The sequence below is a fragment of the Salvelinus fontinalis genome, chromosome 5 (assembly GCF_029448725.1).
Source record: "Salvelinus fontinalis isolate EN_2023a chromosome 5, ASM2944872v1, whole genome shotgun sequence".
NCBI classification, from domain to species: domain Eukaryota; kingdom Metazoa; phylum Chordata; class Actinopteri; order Salmoniformes; family Salmonidae; genus Salvelinus; species Salvelinus fontinalis.
In genome coordinates, this window is record NC_074669.1 from 19,946,199 (window position 1) to 19,967,910 (window position 21,712).

Sequence of the window (21,712 nt, forward strand, 5' to 3'; positions counted from 1 at the left end):
AAAGCAATTGTGAATGTTGTTTTTCTATTCTGCAGATTGATTCTTATACTCTATTGGAAATACAATGTGTTCTGACCATGGAGGCAAGTTTATTATTAATGTGACTTCCCTCTACTGGACATACTTTCAATTACAAGTTCAAAATGTGCAACTGTTGGATTGTTAATTCTGGAAATGTAAGGAGTACATTTTTATAAACAATACAAATTGCTTGTGTCTCGAGTGTTTGCAAACCAAAATCAAAACACCAATTACTGGAAAAAATATCAGAATTGGCCTGCCGGTAACCTTAAGACACCATTAAATAAATCACATATGCAAACATGTTCCATAGCATAGTTTCCATTTATTATTTGCATGTAGTACATATCATATGCATATGTATACTTTACAAAGACAATTCTTACAGGCACCCATACAAACACACATACCTTACATATATCTGCCCAGTCTTGCAGTGCATTCCTGTAATTTATGCTGTTGGGGGCAGTGGATAATTTGAAGTACACTATTACATTGTTGCTTCATCTTTCAGGATTTCAACAATCTCTAGAGTCCTCAAAACTCATGGGCAGCAACCAGGCCCTTCCTAGGCTATGTCTGGGCTCCATTTTCAGGCATCTCATCTTTTTCAGCTAGTGTTGGTCCCATGCCAGCCTGGGAGCCAGTCAATAACTCTCTCATAAGCTCTAAGGTAATGAAGCTCCACATACCCCCACAACCATTATGATCACTCAAGGCATGTTTTCATCTGTATCATTATGTCGCCTTACGTGCAAAGGGCATACCTTACAAATGTGACTAACACTTTTTAATGCCAATGAGAGCTAGCAGTGGTGAGATTAATGAGGGGATTTGATTATCTGGCCTGTGTTACCCCAGTGAGAGGAGTTTCACCGGCTGAAAAGTGATTGCATTTGTTTTGGAACCGGGCTACATCCTGGGGCGAGCCAAGTGACCCCTTTCAAAGCCAACGGCGAAATCGGCTCAAAACAAAAGCGCCGTAGCCTAGGCTAGATTAAGCACGTGGCGCAATGAGTAGGACTCTGTCTATTCACATGCAAAGGTGATTGCTGTTGATAAAAGTGCTTTATCTGCCTTCCAAATGAAGGCAGATAAAACGTTATATATTTTATGGAAAAGAGACGTACGTTTTTGGACGGTGCACCATGGTGCCTTGTTGACATCATGACCGAGCAGCGCAGATTACTGTTCAATTTGAGATTGGAGCTCCTCCCTCACCACTTTCGCCCATTCTTGTCACGGGCCATAGACCGGTGCTCCGCAGCTTAGGTTAATAGAACTCCCTTATTGTCTGGGATGAGGGGAAAACAGTGATAACAAGTTACAACTTCCTCTGTGAAATATATAACGTACCCCTTTTCAAAATACTACCAGTGATTAAGAAGATAGTGGAAATGGGCATATTTTTCCCCCAAATATGAGAAAATATATAGTTTTAAGAGGTTTAAATTTAAAAGGCACCTGCACATCCTGATTTGGCCTCGTTTGAGATTTGGTTCATTAAGAAATGCTGATTATGAGTTCACCATGAGTGAACTCAAACGCGAGTTGGTTTCGGGTTCGGTTTGATATGGTATCTCGTGTGTGTTCGCAGGTGGGAAGAGTTAGCCAAATCATTTAGCTTCAGCCAGCTGGTGTGTGACCCTGGCAAAGTTGGTTTGACTTTGGATAGCCTATCTCGGTGGGCAGTTCGATCAATAACACAATGTAAATGGGACAATATTTTCATTGTTGCACATCTTTTAGTTGTCTCAAACTCTTTCAATATTTATATACATTTCTAAAATGTATAGCTGATTTTAAAATCCCCACACCAGTAGAAATCCACTTTTTAAAGCCAGAGTTTACCCATTATGTTGCACAACAATTTAAGCCATTAAGGTCATTGTTTTAGTCAAAGTTCAATATATTTGGGCTTGAAGTGACAAATCCAAACTGCCCACTATGTGCAAATCTGTGAATGCAGTGTCTTTCCCTCTGATATGACATAGAAATGATTTCAGCGCTGGGTTCTATTTGAATGTTACAACCCACCAGTATGGCATTGTTTATTAATCAGAAACAGCTGCAAAGTTATTTCTCTTCGCAACTGAGATGAGCCAAAGAGCCTGAGACATGGAGCAAATTAAAATAGGGGGTGCAAACTTATATTTTGCACCTCCCCTTTTTTGACCAGAAAATGATCATAATCCATTGGATAATTTGTCCATTTTCCCTTATTTGTTTTAGACTGTATAAAAAAAAATATATATATATATATATATATATATATATATATATATATATATATATATATATATATGACCATTTCATAAATGGTATAAAAGCATTTTGAAAACCCGCTGCCCCAGTCTCCCCAAGATGAATGGCTTCACTACTATAATTACATGTCATTTGAGGCGTGCATGATCATAGTCAATGTAGTCTATCATTTCACTTCCACTGTGAGAACCATGAGCACGGGCTGACTTGGCTTTGCTGTACTGCAGCTGAAGCCTTTCAGCAATCTTGCTACCAAAGGTTGCACCGTGTCCATTACAATGTAAAAAAAACGCATATCATATTTCAATAGTTATCCATATTACCAGAGCTTCATTTTACTCTTTCTAAATATTTCTATCCCAATTTCAAGGCCACAATTTATGGAAAATGCCCAAACAGAGATAACAATTGATGGCAAAGTCAAAGATAGGCCAGTGGTTTCCATCTGTGACTTTGGTTCCCCTAAATCAATGCTTATGACAAATTCAGCTCCAGAACCAGCCATACAGCCAAGCTGGCTTTTGAATACCATGTAGTAAAAACAAAAACAGCAACATATAACATTAGCTAGCAAGATAAGGTTTGCAAGATAGCTAGCTAGCTACATAAGGTTAGCATGCTAGCTACTTACACTGTCAGTGCCTCATTTGTTGACGTTTATCAACTCTGTGGAAATTCCCAGACCCAATTTGTGAATAGGTATAAATAGCTTTCGTCATTCTTCGTAGGTGGAACCTAAATATGCATTTCCTTTCTAGGACAGGAAACTATGTCAAAATAGTGGCGGCAACTTCCTTTTGCATGTAGCTGTGCTCAGAAATTATGATTACTTTGGTGTGGCCAGCTGTGGACAGGCTTAAAAATAAATCCAACCCATGGAAAAAGGTTACAGTACCCTTCAATCCATGACATACCATTTTTTCCTATCATCTCACAAATCTCAGTTTTTGGACGAGACCGACTTCATGACCAAAATTATCTTATTTACACTTTGTAGTCAATTTTGACACTAGAATAAATGTTTCTGACTCATATCACATAGGCCATTTTCAAAACAAGAAGTTGCTTTTTAGGGGTAGTCTTTAACAAAGTACATCTTAAATACTTTTTGATTAAATCATAATGATCACTTCATGTGAGCTACCTGCCCCCATTTTGGAAAAACGTACACTATTTTTTCCCAATATACATTCAATTACATTTTTGCCAGTCAAAATACAGCAACATAATTATGACCAAAACCATACCCATTATTTGAACTTTTTGCTATAGCCAACTGTGCTGATTAAACAATTGTTAACAGGTTATGATAATACACAAGGGATATTTTCTATTTTTTAATTATGAAAACATTATTTATAAGTAGGATTTTTTTTAAATGCACGTGCTCAGACAGATGACTACCTACAAAAATCTAAGGTGGTTAGATTGGTTAGCACCCTCACATCCAAACCCCTTGCACAACAATGTAATGGCTCATATGCTGAACTAAGAAATAAACTCTAGGGTAGTGTGGCCACCAACCTTTTCTGAGTCAAGATCACCGAGTCAAAATGCAAGACAAGATCTACCGTTCAGATTTTTTATTTTATTTTTTTACATTACTTAAAAAACCTAAGCAACATTAACCAATTAAAAACAGTTCTGTAGCAATGAGGTTTGTGCAGTAGGCTATAGGCCTAATATATTACCACTGCATATTGGCTATGCTTAAATTGCCCTGCCAATGTTGTTCTTCTCAGACCATTTAGAAATAATATTTTTTAAAACATGTTGGTATATGATCGCACTGGTAATAGATCATTTGTTGTATATCTTGTGAGGCACAGCTTATTTTTCTTTATTGAATTTTTTACTGGACTGATGGACTGCATCTGATGGTCAGTCTGAGGGAAAAAGAGGGAGCAGCGGTGATGCTGCCTCTCACCCAACTAACCATCTCCCCGCTTAGAAAAGGGGACAGTCTTCCAGCTGATGGCAAAACTCAAGTCGCACTGCATTATTTCTGCCTCATGCTCCAATTAATGTTGTTACTCCAATGACCAGAGAAAGTTAAATATTCCTTGATATTAAAAAAGACAAGCCGCTAATAATAACAACGCAAGCTTATTGGATCTCTTTGCTACTCATTCATTGCAGCTGCAGTGCTGGGTGTAGCTTGAGTGGAAGTAGGGAGAATGTGCATTTTATGGCTTCTAAAAGTGTTGATCATCGTGTTGACAGTGCTGAATAACACCTTAACCATGAACTTACTCATAAAAACTGCAGCTCTTTGCTGTATTCGTTGAGTCTCTCTCTAGGTCATGGTTTTAAACGTATTGAAATCTTACAGTATTGACTTTGCTGTTCGATGCGTCTTTTTACAGTCTATGGCTCGAGGAAACTGTGCAGACACGGTTATCTGAGCCATTTGATTGGCCAGCGTTAGGCTTATAGGTGCACTGTTGATTTGCTCTATGGGCCTGCCGGGTAGGCAGAGTTCTACCTTCAGACACATGAAATGGTTCAAAAGGGGAACACTTTGCCTTCCTGGGTTGCTGAATCAAGTGCACCTACCACCAACAGCGCAAAACAAATAAAAAAATTATGAACGCAAGACTTTATCGTTGTTTTTTTTTTTACAGAAATGCTTGGTGATTGACTAGGAATGCTTGGAGATCGACCAGTCGATGGCGATAGACAGGTTGGTGACCACTGCTCTAGGGCATGTGACTAAATTCATGTAAATTAATTCAATGACTCTAGTGTGTATGCATTATGATAAATCATATGGCGTACTTGGTAATAAGATTAAGACACTTGTGCTGAATTGGGTGCAGTAAACGTTGAATATTTCTGATGTGCAATTTAAGAACTGTGCTAAGCAAGAGCAGTTAAGGAGCATTATGATCGATAACACCTTTTGACCAAACCCTAACAGGCCTAATCCTTTGTAATAATCGAGTGCAGACCCCAAACCTCTTCATCCAAAAGGAACACTTTTTAACTGATCCATCATTAGTCTAAGAAACTCACCAATTAAGGATAAAATGTAAACTTCAGGAAAACAGACCTTACCATTGGGCTGAAACAATTACAATGGTTTGAAAAAAACATTTCATGTTGTAGATACTAAATAATGGGGAAAATCTGAAATCATTTTCAAACATTCGTAAGCATATGCTGAACTCTTCCACTGAGACTAGAATAGAAGTGCAAGTTCCTCTGACTTGTGTACATGTGCATTAATTGTTTGCTTATCTGTGTTAGTAAATGTAATCCACTGAGCCCTTAAGACGACTTCTGGAACAGATGTTGAGTTGAAAACAATGAAGAGAGACAATATTTGCAGATATCAGTATTTCTAGAGAGAGCTTTGAGCTGTTGCTTTCCTTCCCCTCCCTTCTAGGGAATTTACTACAACAGTGTGGTAGTGAGAGAGGGGAATTCTGGGTGTGGATGGATGGGTGACACGAGACGGTCTTATCCCTATCACCAGTATCCAACGTCCTTCCCCAGTCGGGGCTTTCCTGTCCAGCAGACCTGGCCAGCTCAGAGCAAAGGACCCCTCTCTGGATTAGCCATGGCCTCCACAGCACCCTTCATCACCACCACACAGCCCTCACTTGCCCCCAGAAACCCTGGTTCTCCAGGCTGTTGGAAGTGCTGTCTGCTGGTTGTGGGGGTGCTGTAGATGGAAGCATGGGTGGAGTAAGGGAGTAAGTCAGAACAGCGAGCAGGGGTAGTGGTGAGGGGAGTGGTGTTGTGTCTCAGTTGGTCTCGTAGGAGGAGAGCAGCGCAGCATCCACTGGCTCCATGCAGGAGGGGCAGGTGAAGGAGCGCATCAGCCAGTCATCTATACAGTCCATGTGGTAGATGTGCATGCATGGCAGGAACCGGATGGGATCCCCATACACAAAGTCCGTCATGCAAATCACACACCTGCACAGATGGGGAGACAGAATGTGTATCATGTGGGATGGAGAAATAAATTGTATCTTATGGAGTATTTGTATTTATTTAGTACAAATGGACATTCTGCACCAGTAAGTGATATGAATGTGCATACATAGAATGCACAGATGCCAATTGTCATTCAGCACGAGGCACATTCATCCAACACGATAACACTTTTGTCTTTGGGTGGGTGTTAAGAGGCGCGGTTTGGCGGGTCATTTTACAGGGGACGCATGACTCGACCTTCGCCTCTCCCGAGCCCGTTGGGGAGTTGCAGCGATGAGACAAGATCGTAATTGGATCGCAACTGGATATCACGAAATTGTGGAGAAAAGGGGGGGGGGGGGAATATAAAGTGTCTTAATTCTTGGAGATGTGTTGTTGTGTTTGAGTGCTGGTGCCGGTGGTACTCACTCTCTAATTTTCTTTTCGGAGCCGTCCCTGCCAGCATCGTACACTCCCTTGGGGAGGTGGTGGATGAGGCCAATGCGCTGGGCAATGCGGACCTGCTCTTCCTCAGTCAGCTGGCTGGCCATGCGGGCCTGACTGGGCGTGGGGTGGTACACTGGCAGCTCCTGCTGCATGGCCACAAAGACACACAGAAACATGCACTTAGAAACAGAGACAACTCAGACTTCATACATAACTTGTGGAATAGAGAGTGTTTTCCAACCACAACATCCAAGTAATATGTAGGAGGCATTAGAGCTTACGTGGTGAAGGACAAAACAGTTGTGTGGAAATTCCCAGACGTAGGCCTGAGAATAGACCTGGGTAATTACTGAAAACCCAGACATTAAAAAAAAACACAAAAAAAAACAGTTATCACCATCAATGGGTTTACTGGAACAGCAGCAGCTTGTTTATTGGAAATATAAATTACAATGCCATTACACTGTTTTGCATTCAAACAACCAAGTTAAAAGTGATATGAATGAAGTCAGAGTATCACTGTAATATAACTAGAACAAGTATATCAGAGGAGGTTTGAAACGACAGATCCAGTAGGTGGCAATCTTTCCCAAGTCAGAGCAATTTCACAAAAAGGGAACATGGGTGTTTTCAGTTCAAATTGCTGTAATTGAGAAAATGCAATAAACAAAGCATTCTATTGAAATCAGTTACCATTGACAGGAGTGATTGGCAGCAGGTAAGCTATTAGAGCATGCAGACTGAATGTCGTAAGCCCATGTGAGGGTTACAATCACTAAAAGCAGAGTATAGCACACTTGCATACATTCCCGCAGTCAAAGATAGTCCCATATCCAACACTGATACAATTTAGATGACAAAATGCAGTCAAATAGCTGGCTGTGTCAGACCAACAAAGCCTGCATGATTCATATAGAATAGAAAATTCAGAATGCATTTTCATTCTCAATTCTCACCTCTGTTCTGTTCTGTTCTACCTTTGTGTTGTGGTTGGCGGATGGTTGAGAAACAAAACGTTTTTTTTTTTTTTACATGGAGTCTAAATTATGTTAGAGGCAACGCTCAACACCACAATCATAATGAGGAACCTCAAGAGAAAGCCGATGGATAGAAATGTCCAGACATTTTTCACTGGTTGAGCATTGTGTGCTGGATATTAAAAAGTTGTCATGTCATGCTCCACTGAGCTACGAGTGTTTACATTTAAATTATCTATTTGATATTGCAGAATATTTTGTAAAAGGGATACTGGATCATTTTGGCAATCAAGCCCTTTTTATGCTTACCAGCAAGCATGCTAGTGTTGCTGTAGACTTCCAGTCATTGTGCTAACACTAGTTAGCAACAGCTCCAGAAACATCCTTCAACCTTCTTTCAAAACAACATGCAGAGACATAATCATGGTACTCATAATGGTACTCATAAGTTCATCGGGATCTGGGTAAGTAGAAAAAAAGGGCTTAAGGTTCATTACCCTATTTAGATAATCAAATCCTGACAGAAACTTGGTGAACTTTTCCCAAAATCAACCATAACTTCACCAGTTCTCATCCTACATACCATCTAACATTACAAACACAGTGCTTACACTGGTTATGAAATCGCCTTTTCCGCTTAGCCCTTAGAAATACGGACTGATCTTTTTATTTGGACACACTGTGTTACAGCAGAACTTTTCATAGAGGCATGGCGAGCATGTCAAAGACCTCAATTTCATGCATTTGCAGATTAACATAGCAAGTATTTTAAACACTTAAATTAAGTAAATTAATCTCTGCAGTCAGACCTAAATGTTCTTCAAAGTGACAATATCTCCTCTGATAATCAGCATAGTTTAGGCCTAATAAGCAAAATAACAATCCTATTCCCAAAAGTATTGGGAGAGATTATATTCATTTCCAAATACCATTCCATTTAGTTTGTTCCGCTAATTGAACATAAGTGGGGCATTTAAGAATTACGTAATAGGAATCAAGGTTTCTATGGTGTCCATTTGTCAGGAGTTCACAAAAACACGTCAAAGGTATAGGCCTAGCAAATGTATCATCTGGGAATCTTCTCAATGTGAGTGGCTATAATGTACATGATATGTGGTATGTCTCTGTGGTGTGTCTGCATGAAGAGAGAGAGTACATGGTCTGTAGAGTCCTCTGCTTCCCAATCCGTCCTCTCCGGGGTTATTTCTGTCAGTCTGGCTGTGACACGGGAGTTCAGACCAGTTCACGGTCTCAGTCCCAGTCCAGTCAGATGTTTATCTCACACAACTGCCTGCCACACCTATTTACAGGAAGCTACAAGCAGGTTACAGACTAACTCAAAACCAACACTGAGCCACAAATGATACAAGTGAGGTAATGAAGTAGTGAGGACATGCATAGTACTGTATGTAACCAAAAGATGGGAGGGAGTCTCGACTCTTTGTGGGCTTATAGCAAAACCTGGATGACGAAAATAAATAAGCACCTTACTTTGGCATAAAATGAGTGCAGGGTGAAAGCTGTACTTAAAACAACAAAACAGGTTCAGCCCTCAGAATGCAACCCTCTTGGAATCTGCTTAAGCCCTTTCATCAGGTGGCCTCAGTGCCAAGACCGCTGAAAATACATGTCAGAACACGCCTGCCATCTCCACTCTGCCTCAGTCACACCGAGATGACATCACAGCAGACCAATGGGCTTCAGGCACAAGTGCTGTCTCATGGAAACCTTCCTCACAGTAGTCATCCGAGCTCACCTTAAATTGGATCACAGTCAGTAAAGAGTCTTTGGGTGTAAAATAAGTGATTTTTCTTTGTACACACATTTACTAAATGTCAGAAACATAACATCAAGTATGTGTAACAGTATAACTTTATGTCGTCCCCTCGCCCCGACACGGGCGCGAACCAGGGACCCTCTGCACACATCAACAACTGACACCCACGAAGCGTCGTTACCCATCGCTCCACAAAAGCCGCGGCCCTTGCAGAGCAAGGGGAACCACTACTTCAAGGTCTCAGAGCAAGTGGCGTCACTGATTGAGAGGCCATTAGCGTGCACCACCGCTAACTAGCGAGCCATTTCACATCCGTTACATCAGCATATGTGGGAACTCCTTCAAGACTGTTGGAAAAGCATTCCAGGTGAAGCTAGTTGAGAGAATGCCTGCAAGGGGAAACCCTACTCAAAGTCTCAGAGCAAGTGACGTAACTGATTGAAATGCTACTAGCGCGTACCCGCTAACTAGCTAGCCATTTCACATCCGTTACACTCACCCCCCTTTCAACCTCCTCCTTTTCCGCAGCAACCAGTGATCCGGGTCACGGCACCAATGTAACAGTATAACTTTACGTCGTCCCCTCGCCCCGACACGGGTGCGAACCAGGGAACCTCTGCACACATCAACAACTGACACCCACGAAGCGTCGTTACCCATCGCTCCACAAAAGCCGCGGCCCTTGCAGAGCAAGGGGAACCACTACTTCAAGGTCTCAGAGCAAGTGGCGTCACTGATTGAGAGGCCATTAGCGTGCACCACCGCTAACTAGCGAGCCATTTCACATCCGTTACATCAGCATATGTGGGAACTCCTTCAAGACTGTTGGAAAAGCATTCCAGGTGAAGCTAGTTGAGAGAATGCCTGCAAGGGGAAACCCTACTCAAAGTCTCAGAGCAAGTGACGTAACTGATTGAAATGCTACTAGCGCGTACCCGCTAACTAGCTAGCCATTTCACATTCGTTACATATGCAAATGTGAATGGTTCAACTAAAACTTTGTTTTAATAAACGTAAAGGCAAAAAATGTATGTCTTACATTATTTGCACTGGGCACTGAAGCAAAAGTGAAACATGAGTGATTAAGGTTCCTGTGGGATTTCAGTCACAGTCCCTCATTACCTTATACAGTCACTCTGTGCTTTAAAAAAAAGCTGAGAGTCAGCATTTAACAAACAAAATGACCAGGACATCAGAATTTTCACAGCCCTGAATTCTCTAGTCCCTCTCCACTTGTGTGTGACAAAAACAGGCAGACCGAATATTTTTTGTTTTTTTAAAGTGTCAGAATATCTTTTTCAGAAGACTAGGGAAAGGCAGTGGAAGTTGTGTGATTTGCTGGAGGTGTTGCGGTGGACCCAGGGGAAACAGTGCAGCGGTCAGCTGTCTCTTTGTCCTGGGGCATCCCTGTTATCCAGTTTCACTCAAAGTCACTAGAATGGACACCCTTCAATTACCTAATCAGAAAGCTTGCCAGTGTTATCCGATTTAGTGCCTCAAGACTAAAATGAGACCGAGTGATCATGGCACTTGGCGATATTAAAAACCAGGGCAGTAATCAAATTGTTACGGCGTCTCAAGATGGACAAACAGTAAAACAAATATCAAATTTTTCAATTGAAGGTCTTTTAAGAGGGTAAGTGAGAAGTTCGCCTTGCCTCATATGGGCCAGATTTCTGTATTTTTTTCAAGTTACATCTTGAAAACTTGATTACGGACATGCAAAACATTTAGGGACTATATCAACAATGGACTAATGAAACAAATATCAAAATATAGTTTTTGGGTGGCGTTTTCCTTTAAGGGTAATGGGTGAGCTGAAGATAAGTGTTAGCATGAGGAAAAGGGAAACAGCAGATAGACAGACAGGGCGCTCATAGAGGGAGAAAGAAAGAGCTGAGCCACAGAGCAGCTCTATGTGCTCTGCCAAGCCCCGGGCAGCCAGGCACTCAGCAGACAATACCGGCTGCCAGCTTTCCCCCACCAACTCACTGGAGATAAAGCGATAGAGAAAGCGAGATAGGAGAAAAACAAAACCAAGCCCTACCATCCTCTCCAACCCCTCAGCTCAGACAAACCGGCATACAGATGCGTTCTCTCAGCCTGCAGTCTGAATTCCAGGCCTGTGCCCATAACATCCACACAGACCAGTAACCACAGGGACCCTGCCACTCCCACAGTGGCTTCCTCCAGGGAACAAACAATGGCAGGCTCTACTGGCTACACCGTTGAGCCTTGTCTGAGAGGCTGGCACTGAAGCACAGCCCGGGAGATGCACAGCAAGTGACACACACACACGCTTCAGGATCCACAGATAAAATGTTGGAGCGCAGCCATCCAAGCCTCTTTTGATAAAGAGAAAGCATGATTACACAGATTGTTCTTCAAACAGCAATGCCATCAGTGATGAAAATATGCTGCTTTCACAACAAACAAATCTTCAGGAGGTTCCTGAGGAAGAATTTAAAAACACTAAATGTACTCTACACCCTCGTAGTGTATAGGGACACAACGGGACAAAAACATCACTGGATGTTGTGTTACATTTTCTCATAGGAAAACCTGTAACTGTCAGATTAGTCATGTCACATTACTGGATCACTAGCACTTACAGAAGCTGGGGGTATGAAGGGGGAAATGGTGGGTTCTCGGTAAACAAGCAAGTGAAGATGTAACAGCCAATCAAAGCCTGTCATTACTAAATGTGTAATGTGATAGGCATTTTAACAAAATACTTGTTTTTATTTTTTATAAAACATAAAAAAGGTAATCCGTCATCTTCCTCAAACCTTTCTGAGAGGGAGGGTATCTGATTTCATTGGTCCTTAACTTGTGGCTGAGACACTTCATTGTGGATAAATAGAGTTAGCCTGCTCCGGAGCAGGTTAGTTCTGAAGGATTCGTTGCTATAGAAATGTACCTGGCTAAAAGGTGAGCCACCTTTGTGGCACTGGTTATCCTGAGTTGACCAAAGTAACCTCGCTAACTCCTCAAACATGATTGGTAGTATAGGGCTCTGGGGATCTCTGAAACAGGAACTGTAAACACAATCCACTGGCTGGCCCCATGTTGGTCGAGGCTGGCCTTGCTGACAACATCCTGTTGGTGGGCAACTCCACGCTTATGGAATTTTGCTGAGACTCCAATTTTTCACTTTAAAATGTATGCCAAACAAAAAATATTGATTTCAAAGCTTACCCAACCACACAACTCTGACTACTTTGAAAAATGTACACAGTAAAAAAAAAAAACATCACAGTTAAATATATTGTTTATCCCACAATGACTCTCATATTTTTGAGGGAACATGTCCCACATTGTGTTCATACTTGGAGAACGATAAGAACATTTTGCCTATACAGTATCATTTGAGGGTTGTTTCTCTTGAAGCATGAATCATATAATTTAGTATTTCCACTGGTAGAAAACTATTCCCAGTTCCCAGAGCCTGGGATAAACATTTTATCATAAAAATACACAATTGGATACTTTATTGCAAATCAGCAACGTTACAGACAGAACACCCTGTCCATGGTCACCTAATAATCCCCAGTTTACAATTGGCTCATTCATCCCCCTCCTCTCCCCTGTAACTATTCCCCAGGTCGTTGCTGCAAATGAGAACGTGTTCTCAGTCAACTTACCTGGTAAAATAATGGTAAATAAATAATAAGACAGTGCGGTACAACACGAAAACGAGTACAGTAACTCTAATTTTGTACATCTATGAACACTTGAAAGCATATAGGAAGATTCCTTTTCATCTCCTATCCTGAACCATTTCCATGGAAGCACAGCCAGGTCAGGTGAGGCTAGACAACTGGTTCATTGTGGGAGTGGGAGACCAAGGATCTGCCGGCGAGCCATCTAACAAAATAAATAACATTTTATTTGTCACATGCGCCGAATACAACAGGTGTAGGTAGACCTTACCGTGAAATGCTTAGTTACAAGCCCTTAACCAACAATGCAGTTCAAGAAATAGAGTTAAGAAAATATTTACTAAATAAACTCAAGTAAAAAAAATTCTAATAACGAAGCTACAGGGGGTACCGGTACCGAGTCAATGTGCATCGGTACAGGCCAGTCGAGGTAATTTGTACATGTAGGTAGGGGTAAAGTGACTGCATATACAACAAACATCAGCAGTGTAAAAACAAAGGGGGGGGGTCAATGTAAATAGTCCGGGTGGCCATTTGATTAATTGTTCAGCAGTCTTATGGCTTGTGGGTAAAAGCTGTTAAGGAGCCTTTTGGTCCTAGACTTAGCGCTCCGGTACAGCTTGCCGTGCAGTAGCAGAGAAAACAGTCTATGACTATGACAATTTTTTGGGCCTTCCTCTGACACCGCCTAGTATATAGGTCCTGGACATCGCGCATCAGCTGTTATTGACAAATAGACACCCCCCTCGTCTTATATTATGCGTGTCGTCGTTCAGCCACGACTCGATGAAACATAAAATATTACAGTTTTTAAATGTCCCGTTGGTAGGATAGTCTTAATCGTAGATCGTGCAATCATTGGAAAATAAACTTGACATAGTACGGATGGTAGTGGAGGTTTACTCACTCGCCTACCAATTCTCACAAGGCACCCCGACCTCCGCCCCCTTTTTCTCTGTCTTTTCCTCAAGCAAATGACGGGAATATGGGCCTGGTCTCGAGAAAGCAGTATATCCTGCGCGTCGGACCCGTTAAAGAAAAATCTTTGTCCAGTTCCAGTTCGAGGCGAGTAGTCGCTGTTCTGATGTCCAGAAGCTCTTTTCGGTCAAAAGAGATGGTAGCAGCAACATTATGGACAAAAAAAGTTACAAACAATGCCCCCAAAAATTATAGTAATAAATACAATTTTAGCACAGTTGGTTAGGAGCCCGTAAAACAGCAGCCATCCCCTCCGGCGCCACAACAGAGCAGCGCCACACAAAAACACATCTGGGGAATTCTCTGGTAAGGAATTATGATCTTGGGTATGCATTTTAAATCATGAATTGTACATTTTCCTTTCACCCTTGTTACATTTGTGTGAAGGTCAGCACCTTAGACATTGTGAAGTATGCATCTATCCCGCTCAAAGCTTTGTTTTCGCTATTTTCATTCCTTTCTATTCCCTCTTCCCTAACTCTCACACCTTTCTCTCCCTCCTGCAGCAGGTCTGACAGCTCATTAGACGGCCCCTCCAGAGCAAACTTCCTCTTCACAGTCCGAACTGAGCTCGCCGGCTCAAAGCAAACGCTGACAAGACTTCCAATCACCAGAGAAGTGTCTGTGATACATGTTCTCTCCTCCTTTTGCCTCTACTGCTTTTTCCTCCATTCCCTCCAGGCCTCATGACACCTTTGAGGGGAGATTTAGTGTTAGTTCTCAGTCCAGGGCAGCACACGCTGCTGGTGAGTCTTAGATCATTCTCTTGCCTCCAGCCTTGGCATACAAAGTCAGAGACAGGCAGGCAGCCTTATAATGTCTGCAAGATGTTCGAGCCAATGAGGTCTGACCATAAAACACTGACAACAGGATAATGGCCTTTGTGCTAGACTGAATATGATTAATAAAACAGGGCCTCTGCTCTGTCATTGGGTGAGGGAAAAAGCCCCACGGATTAGTCATGCCAGGGAGCCTGATGACTGTAGCTACAGTGATGGGACCTGCTTTTCACTCTGGCCCAATCCTATCACCCTCTCCACTGGCCGAGTCAGACAGCGATGAGTCAGCACACTCGCCAGCTGCTTTCCAAATTACCACTCACTTTGCACAACCCTCCCTCCCTCCCACAACAGACCGCAGAGTAACATAGCACATAGCAGGGGAGCCTTCCTCCTCAGCGCACGATGAAGTGGAGGGTGATTACAGAACCACAATTCCTCAATAAACATTTAATTTGAGCTAGTATTCAAGGTGGATGTGTCAGTCTTGTTTATAACAGTATTATTTACCACAAAGAAAATACAACTGTTTTTGGTGTTAACAGCCTCACTGCTGGGCTGAGAACTGTAGGAGTCCAATGGTATTTATTCCCTAAATAAATAATTTCTGCCTGAGATTGTAGGCAAAAATGTTGTAAAGGCTCATTTGGGAACGTTGGCAGCTTTCTACTCTGAAGGTTTGATGATTATAGATATTTGCATTTGTAACTTAGAGAAATTGTGCAGTAGTTTAATGAAAATAGCCAAGAGACGTGCAGCTCCAAGGCTGTCCTAACATACCAAGCATGGACAGGTCTCTGTTGAAGAGAAGAAAACACGATCGAAAATGCTTAAAATCAAATCTCATTGATCACATACACATGGTCAGCAGATGTTATTGCGAGTGAAACGAAATGCTTGTGCTTCTAGTTCCGACAGTGCAGCAATATCTAACAAGTAATATCTAACAGTTCCACAATAAATACCACCTAATACACACAAATCTAAGTAAAGGAATAAGAATATAAATATATGGATGAGCAATGACAGAGCGGCTGAGATAGGCTAAGATACAATAGATAGTATAGAATACAGTATATACATATGAGATGAGTAATGCAAGATATGTAAATATTATTAAAGTGGCCAATGAGTTCAAGTCTGTATGTAGGCAGCAGCCTCTCTGTGCTAGTGATGTCTGTAACAGTCTGATGGCCTTTAGATAGAAGCTGTTTTTCATTCTCTCGGTCCCAGATTTGATGCACCTGCACTGACCTCGCCTTCTGGATGGTAGCGGGGTGAACAGGCAGTGGCTCGGGTGGTTGTTGTTCTTGATTATCTTTCTGGCCTTCCTGTGACATCGGGTGTTGTAGGTGTCCTGGAGGGTAGGTAGTTCCCCAGGGTGATGCGTTTTGCAGACCGCACCACCCTCTGGAGAGCCCTGCGGTTATGGGCGGTGCAGTTGCTGTACCAGACGGTGATACAGCCCGACAGGATGCTCTCAATTGTGCATCTGTAAAAGTTTGTGAATGTTTTTGGTGACAAGCCAAATTTCTTCAGCCTCCTGAGGTTTAAGAGGCGCTGTTCCGCCTTCTTCACCACACTGTCTGTGTGGGTGGACCATTTCAATTTGTCCGTGATGTGTACACCGAGGAACTTGAAGCTTTCCACCTTCTCCACTGCTGTCCCGTTGATGTGGATAGGGGGGTGCTCCCTCTGCTGTTTCCTGAAGTCCACGATCATCTCCTTTGTTTTGTTGACGTTGAGTGAGAGGTTACTTTCCTGACACCACAGTCCGAGTGCCCTCACCTCCTCCCTGTAGACGGTCTCGTCGTTGTTGGTAATCAAGCCTACTACTGTTGTGTCGTCTGCAAACTTGACGATTGAGTTGGAGGCGTGCATGGCCACACAGTCATGGGTGAACAGGGAGTACAGGAGGGGGCTGAGCACACACCCTTGTGGGGCCCCAGTGTTGAGGATCAGCGAAGTGGAGGTGTTGTTTCCTACCATCCCCACCTGGGGTTGGTCCGTCAGGAAGTCCAGGACCCAATTGGACAGGGCGGGGTTGAGATCCAGGGCCTCAAGCTTAATGATGAGCTTGGAGGGAACTATGGTGTTGAATGCTGAGCTATAGTCAATGAACAGCATTCTTATATTAGGTATTATTTTTTAATTAAATTTATTTAACCTTTATTTAACTAGGCAGGTCAGTTAAGAACAAATTCTTATTTACAACGACGGCCGAGGAACAGTGGGTTAACTGCCTTGTTCTGGGGCAGAACGACAGATTTGTACCTTGTCAGCTCAGGGACTCGATCTAGCAACTTTTCGGTTACTGGCCCAAAGCTCTAACCACTAGGCTACCTGCCGTATTCCTCTTGTCCAGATGGGATATGGCAGTGCGCAGTGTGATGACGATTGCATCGTCTGTGAACCTATTGGGGCTGTAAGCAAATTGAACTGGGTCTAGGGTAACAGGTAAGGTGGAGGTGATATGATCCTTGACTAGTCTCTCAAAGCACTTCATGATGACAGAAGTGAATGCTACAGGGTGTTAGTCATTTAGTTCAGTTACCTTTGCATTCTTGGTTACAGGAACAATGGTGGCCATCTTGAAGCATGTGGGGACAGCAGACTGGGATAAGGAGAGATTGAATATGTCCGGCGAGCACCCAAGGCAAGCATCTAGATTGGAAATGATGCATACTCTAAAGAAGGTCTCTGGCCATCCTTTGTTCAAGCCGTGGTTCAAATAGGGCTGGATGATATATATAAAATATTCAAATGTATGTTTTTGCGCGATATTACAAAACCTGTATAGCAAGAATCTATTTATTTTTGTATGTTTTTATGAGCGTTTATGTCCGATTGTTCTTATGTCGTCTCATCTGCTTTGCTCCTTCTGTGCTGTGTGCACCTTCCCATTTACACCAGAGATCAGTATATAATAACGAGATGCTCATGTCTACGCCCTAACAATGGGAGTTGTTGTCCCAACGGCGGGAAGGCAGGAAACAAGCTTAGGTCCAAAATAAGGTCCAAAACAAGCTTAGGTCCACTGAAATACATTGGGGTTATTTTGGACAGATTTTGGCGAGAGTGAAACCTCTCGCTTCGCCTATTCCTCTCTGGCTATGTGCACCATCCCATTCACACACACCCCTCAAGACCCTCCCTCTGCCACTCACAACAACAAAGATGAGAGATCACTACTTCCTCTCCGACAAGCGGTTTCAACTCGCTATTTGCATTTGATGTTTGGGCCAACAGAATCGTTCATATAAACACCGAAAGGCATTGAGACATTATTTTACTGTAATAGAGATGTTCAAATGAATATTGTTAGAAAGGTTATGTTTCAACTCCTCAAATTGCATGCAGAGCAGACACTACTAAAAGGGGAGTATCAATGAACATTGAATCTCGAAAATGAATGTTCAGTTTGTCTCCGTCCTGGTATTGAGGTACCATGTACCGCTAGCAGCATTTTCGACAAAGACTGTTACACTAGCTCTCTGTTCTTTTATAAATGTACAATAAGCATAAAACACCATGTAAGGAATAGGCAACTCGTTCGCATTCTGAGAAATAAGGTAGGCCACTTGATTTCATCATCTGAAGAAGTGGACAGGTTAGCATGCTGTTCAGACAGATGGAGATGGACAGAAGGGTGTGTATAACAATTCAACTGTTCTATCTTGTTAGCTAGCAAATAGATCCAAGTTGGCTAAACTTTAAATATAAAGATTAGCTGGCTACTCACTAGCACATAGGTCGTTGCGTGAGAGATTGTTTATGAAATCTGTGTTAATTTTCTAGAATATCTGCTATAAGAAGTTCATCGTTATTAGTGAATGTGCATTATGCATTGTTCTGGTTAAATTTGTAACAAAAAGGCATTTTCATAGAGTGATTATAGCAAAAAAACAGGTAAAACTATTTTTAATGAACTAATTAAATTATTAGTGGGTCTCATAGTGGTGGAAGGCTTATATTTAGCCTAGGTATGAATTCACAAACCCTGAATTCATTCAATTATTGCTGACTGTTTGAAATGCAGTGTATTTGACCTTAATTTGTTAACCAAGCTTAATTCGAAAATATTTTTTACATTTTTTGATATTGTGAATCGCCCATAAGTTAAATAAATAATTGAGATATCGCCCAACCCTAGGTTCAAACAAGCTTCTTAATTTTGAAAAATCCAACAAGTGCCTCAGCTATATAACCAGGATATTGCACAACGCTGCCTGCCAATCTGTTACAGGAAAACAGCTCCAGACTGTTGAATTCCAGCCCTTTTTCATTAATTCCTGATCCTGGACCCAAGGGACTCAAGTACACACAGAAATCATGAGAAAAAGAGTGGCTGCTGGTGGTTTCCATCAGAAAAACACAGGATCTGGGGTTTGTGTAAATCTGCATTTCTGTGCTACGTAGTGTAATTTATTTTGCTTGTTTACTATTGTATTATTATAAAGTCTAATCTGGACAGATGCCCCTGGTTAAGAGGCTGTATTCCCTGGCTTTTAAGTAGTCTCATGGTTATTGTAGGTCTTTGCATTTTGGTGACATAAAGAAGTAATTTTTTATTAGGTTCTGTACTCCCTTATAACGTTGACATAGGAAGTGAACTTTTGGGCTCAGACACACCAATAGCATTTGCTGACCGAGGGTACTTAGCACCTCAATGTAATGTCCAAACAGTGTGTGCGACGATTTTACATGTATAATCAGGTGGAAAATGTCAGAAGTCAGATGTCTACAGCAGGTTGTCCCTAAAACACAGCGTGCTGAAAGATCGGCAGACGAATGCTATCTCCACATTCGGTGCGATGTGTGTGAGCCGTTAGTTCTACCTGTTGGATGGTAAGTTGTTTGGAATGTCAATTTTTAAAGAACAAAGAGATATTCTAAATGTAGGATTGTGGATTATTGAACAGGGTTGGGAATAGGTATGCATCATCATGCAATCTGTGTATGATTTGACTTTATATTATCTTTTACCGTATGCGTGTCGTACAGTCTTGTAATAGTCTGGTAAGGCAAGCCATGGCCCGTGTCAGCCACGGGGACATTGGAGAGCTTTACTGGAAGGGTTCAGATAGGGGGGCCTCCAGTTCTCAAGTTCTGTGCATAACCTGTTTATCTTCTCATTTTAGATGGGGCATTAATCTGCTGGCACTCATTCCTTCCCAGCTAAAGTCTAACATAACAGGTCCGAATTACAGAAAAGGAATCAAGATTTGGGTATGGAAAATATTGTCACAAAAAGATGAGGGAGCACCAAGACTGTGCTGTTTTCTCATTGGCATAATAGTTCAATCTGTGTTCTCCAATGTAGGCTGTTGCCATTGCCTGTACCAGGAAGCTTATAGGTTCTGATGATCATTCTACTTTTGATTTCATCTCTCTTAAAATGTGCCAAAAGCAAAGGTGGGACCTTCTGTAGTTTTTGGTCTAGGTCTATATCTGGTATATTGTTACTCTCCCTTGAGCAACAACAAAATATATTTAAAAAAAAGCCTGCCTTTGTCTTGTCTCTCCCTCAACACTTAAACTGCATTCCAGCAGTATGAGCAGCTCCGGTCTCTTTTTGCTGTAGTGTATGAATACCAACCTGTTTTCATCAAATTCATTACTAGATAACTTTGCATTGCATGAGCCCCTTTGGGTCAGTACTATGAGATCACGATGACGCTCTCTAATGGAGGACGACATGATGGTCTGATAAAAATAAAGGCTGCAGCAACAGTCAATTTATGACACTCTATCCCTGTAGAAATATAACAAGAACAACGATGACACTGCAATAGGACAGCTAGTTGATGGCTTTGTGCAGCATTGATAAACAATGTAAAGCTTTATATACCTGCCATATCTCCCAAAGTCAGCTGCTTATGACTGTTTGTTTACATGAACATCTGAAAAACACAACTGGCTGGCAAGCTATAGCATGCTATTTGTATTTACTTCGGTAGCCAGCTGCAAGCGCCACGTTCCTTTGCATGTCGAACCTTGAAAAAATAGCTGCCCTAGCTAGCAAGCAAGCAAACCAGTACTGTAGCTAACGTTACATTATTAACTAACGTCGCTGGCTAATTCGGGTGACCTACCTGATATGGTGGCGGTGGTTCCTGGTCTGTATCTGCCCCGTCACCATAACTAGCTCTATCCGATTGTGATTCTTGAAGCAAGGAAATGTCATCCGAGGTTGGAGATTTTAGACAATTTCCCATCTCCTCTTCAAACTCCTTATGTATTTGTCACTTTGCAACGTCTAGAGGCCACTTTCCCTAACCTTTCAGTAAAAATAAGCACCGTATGCACTATGCAATCTTATTGACATTAACACATTGCAAATCATCTAACAAGCCACGAGAACTGTTCTTGTTCAACACAAACAAAACATGCGCACACAAAGAGCCAGGCTAGCTGATTGATACCCTGGCGCGGACGACCATCTAAATATGATTAAGATTGTTTATTTTACGCCTGCTAAGTTAGGCTATTCATTAGCTAGAACTCTCACAACACCTATGCTCAAGTTCAACAAACTTAATCATTCATGTTCTACAAACAAAATTTCCTTATTAGATTTGAAGACCCTCTGAAAGGGGCTTTCCAGCCCATAGAACATGAAACACCGCCCCTTGATGCATGGACCAATCAACTGCGATCTATATTAAGCAAGCTACTCCACCATCCCACCAATCAGATGGTTGTTAAAATAATATTGCTGTGTGTTGTTAAAATTGTGTTGAATTACAATTTGACAAGTATGTAGCTAAGTACAGATAGTTGTTTGATGGCAGTTTTCAGCATAACTGCGTCTGCAATGTAACAGTATCAAGGAACGAAAAAAACAGGCAGACAGGAACCAACCACGACATGTGCTGTATAAAC

The 21,712-nt window shown here is 41.9% G+C and overlaps 1 protein-coding gene across 1 annotated transcript; it reads right to left on the reverse strand.

Moving 5' to 3' along the window:
- Window positions 1-326: 326 nt before the first annotated feature.
- Window positions 327-21,469, reverse strand: LOC129855275 (RING finger protein 11-like). Its single transcript, XM_055922755.1, has 3 exons — window positions 20,923-21,469; window positions 6,637-6,800; window positions 327-6,207 (listed from the first exon to the last, which is right to left on the reverse strand). Exons 1-3 carry the CDS (start codon window positions 21,043-21,045, stop codon window positions 6,036-6,038), a joined length of 459 nt encoding a protein of 152 aa, XP_055778730.1. The 5' UTR covers window positions 21,046-21,469; the 3' UTR covers window positions 327-6,035.
- Between the last annotated feature and the right edge of the window lie 243 nt (window positions 21,470-21,712).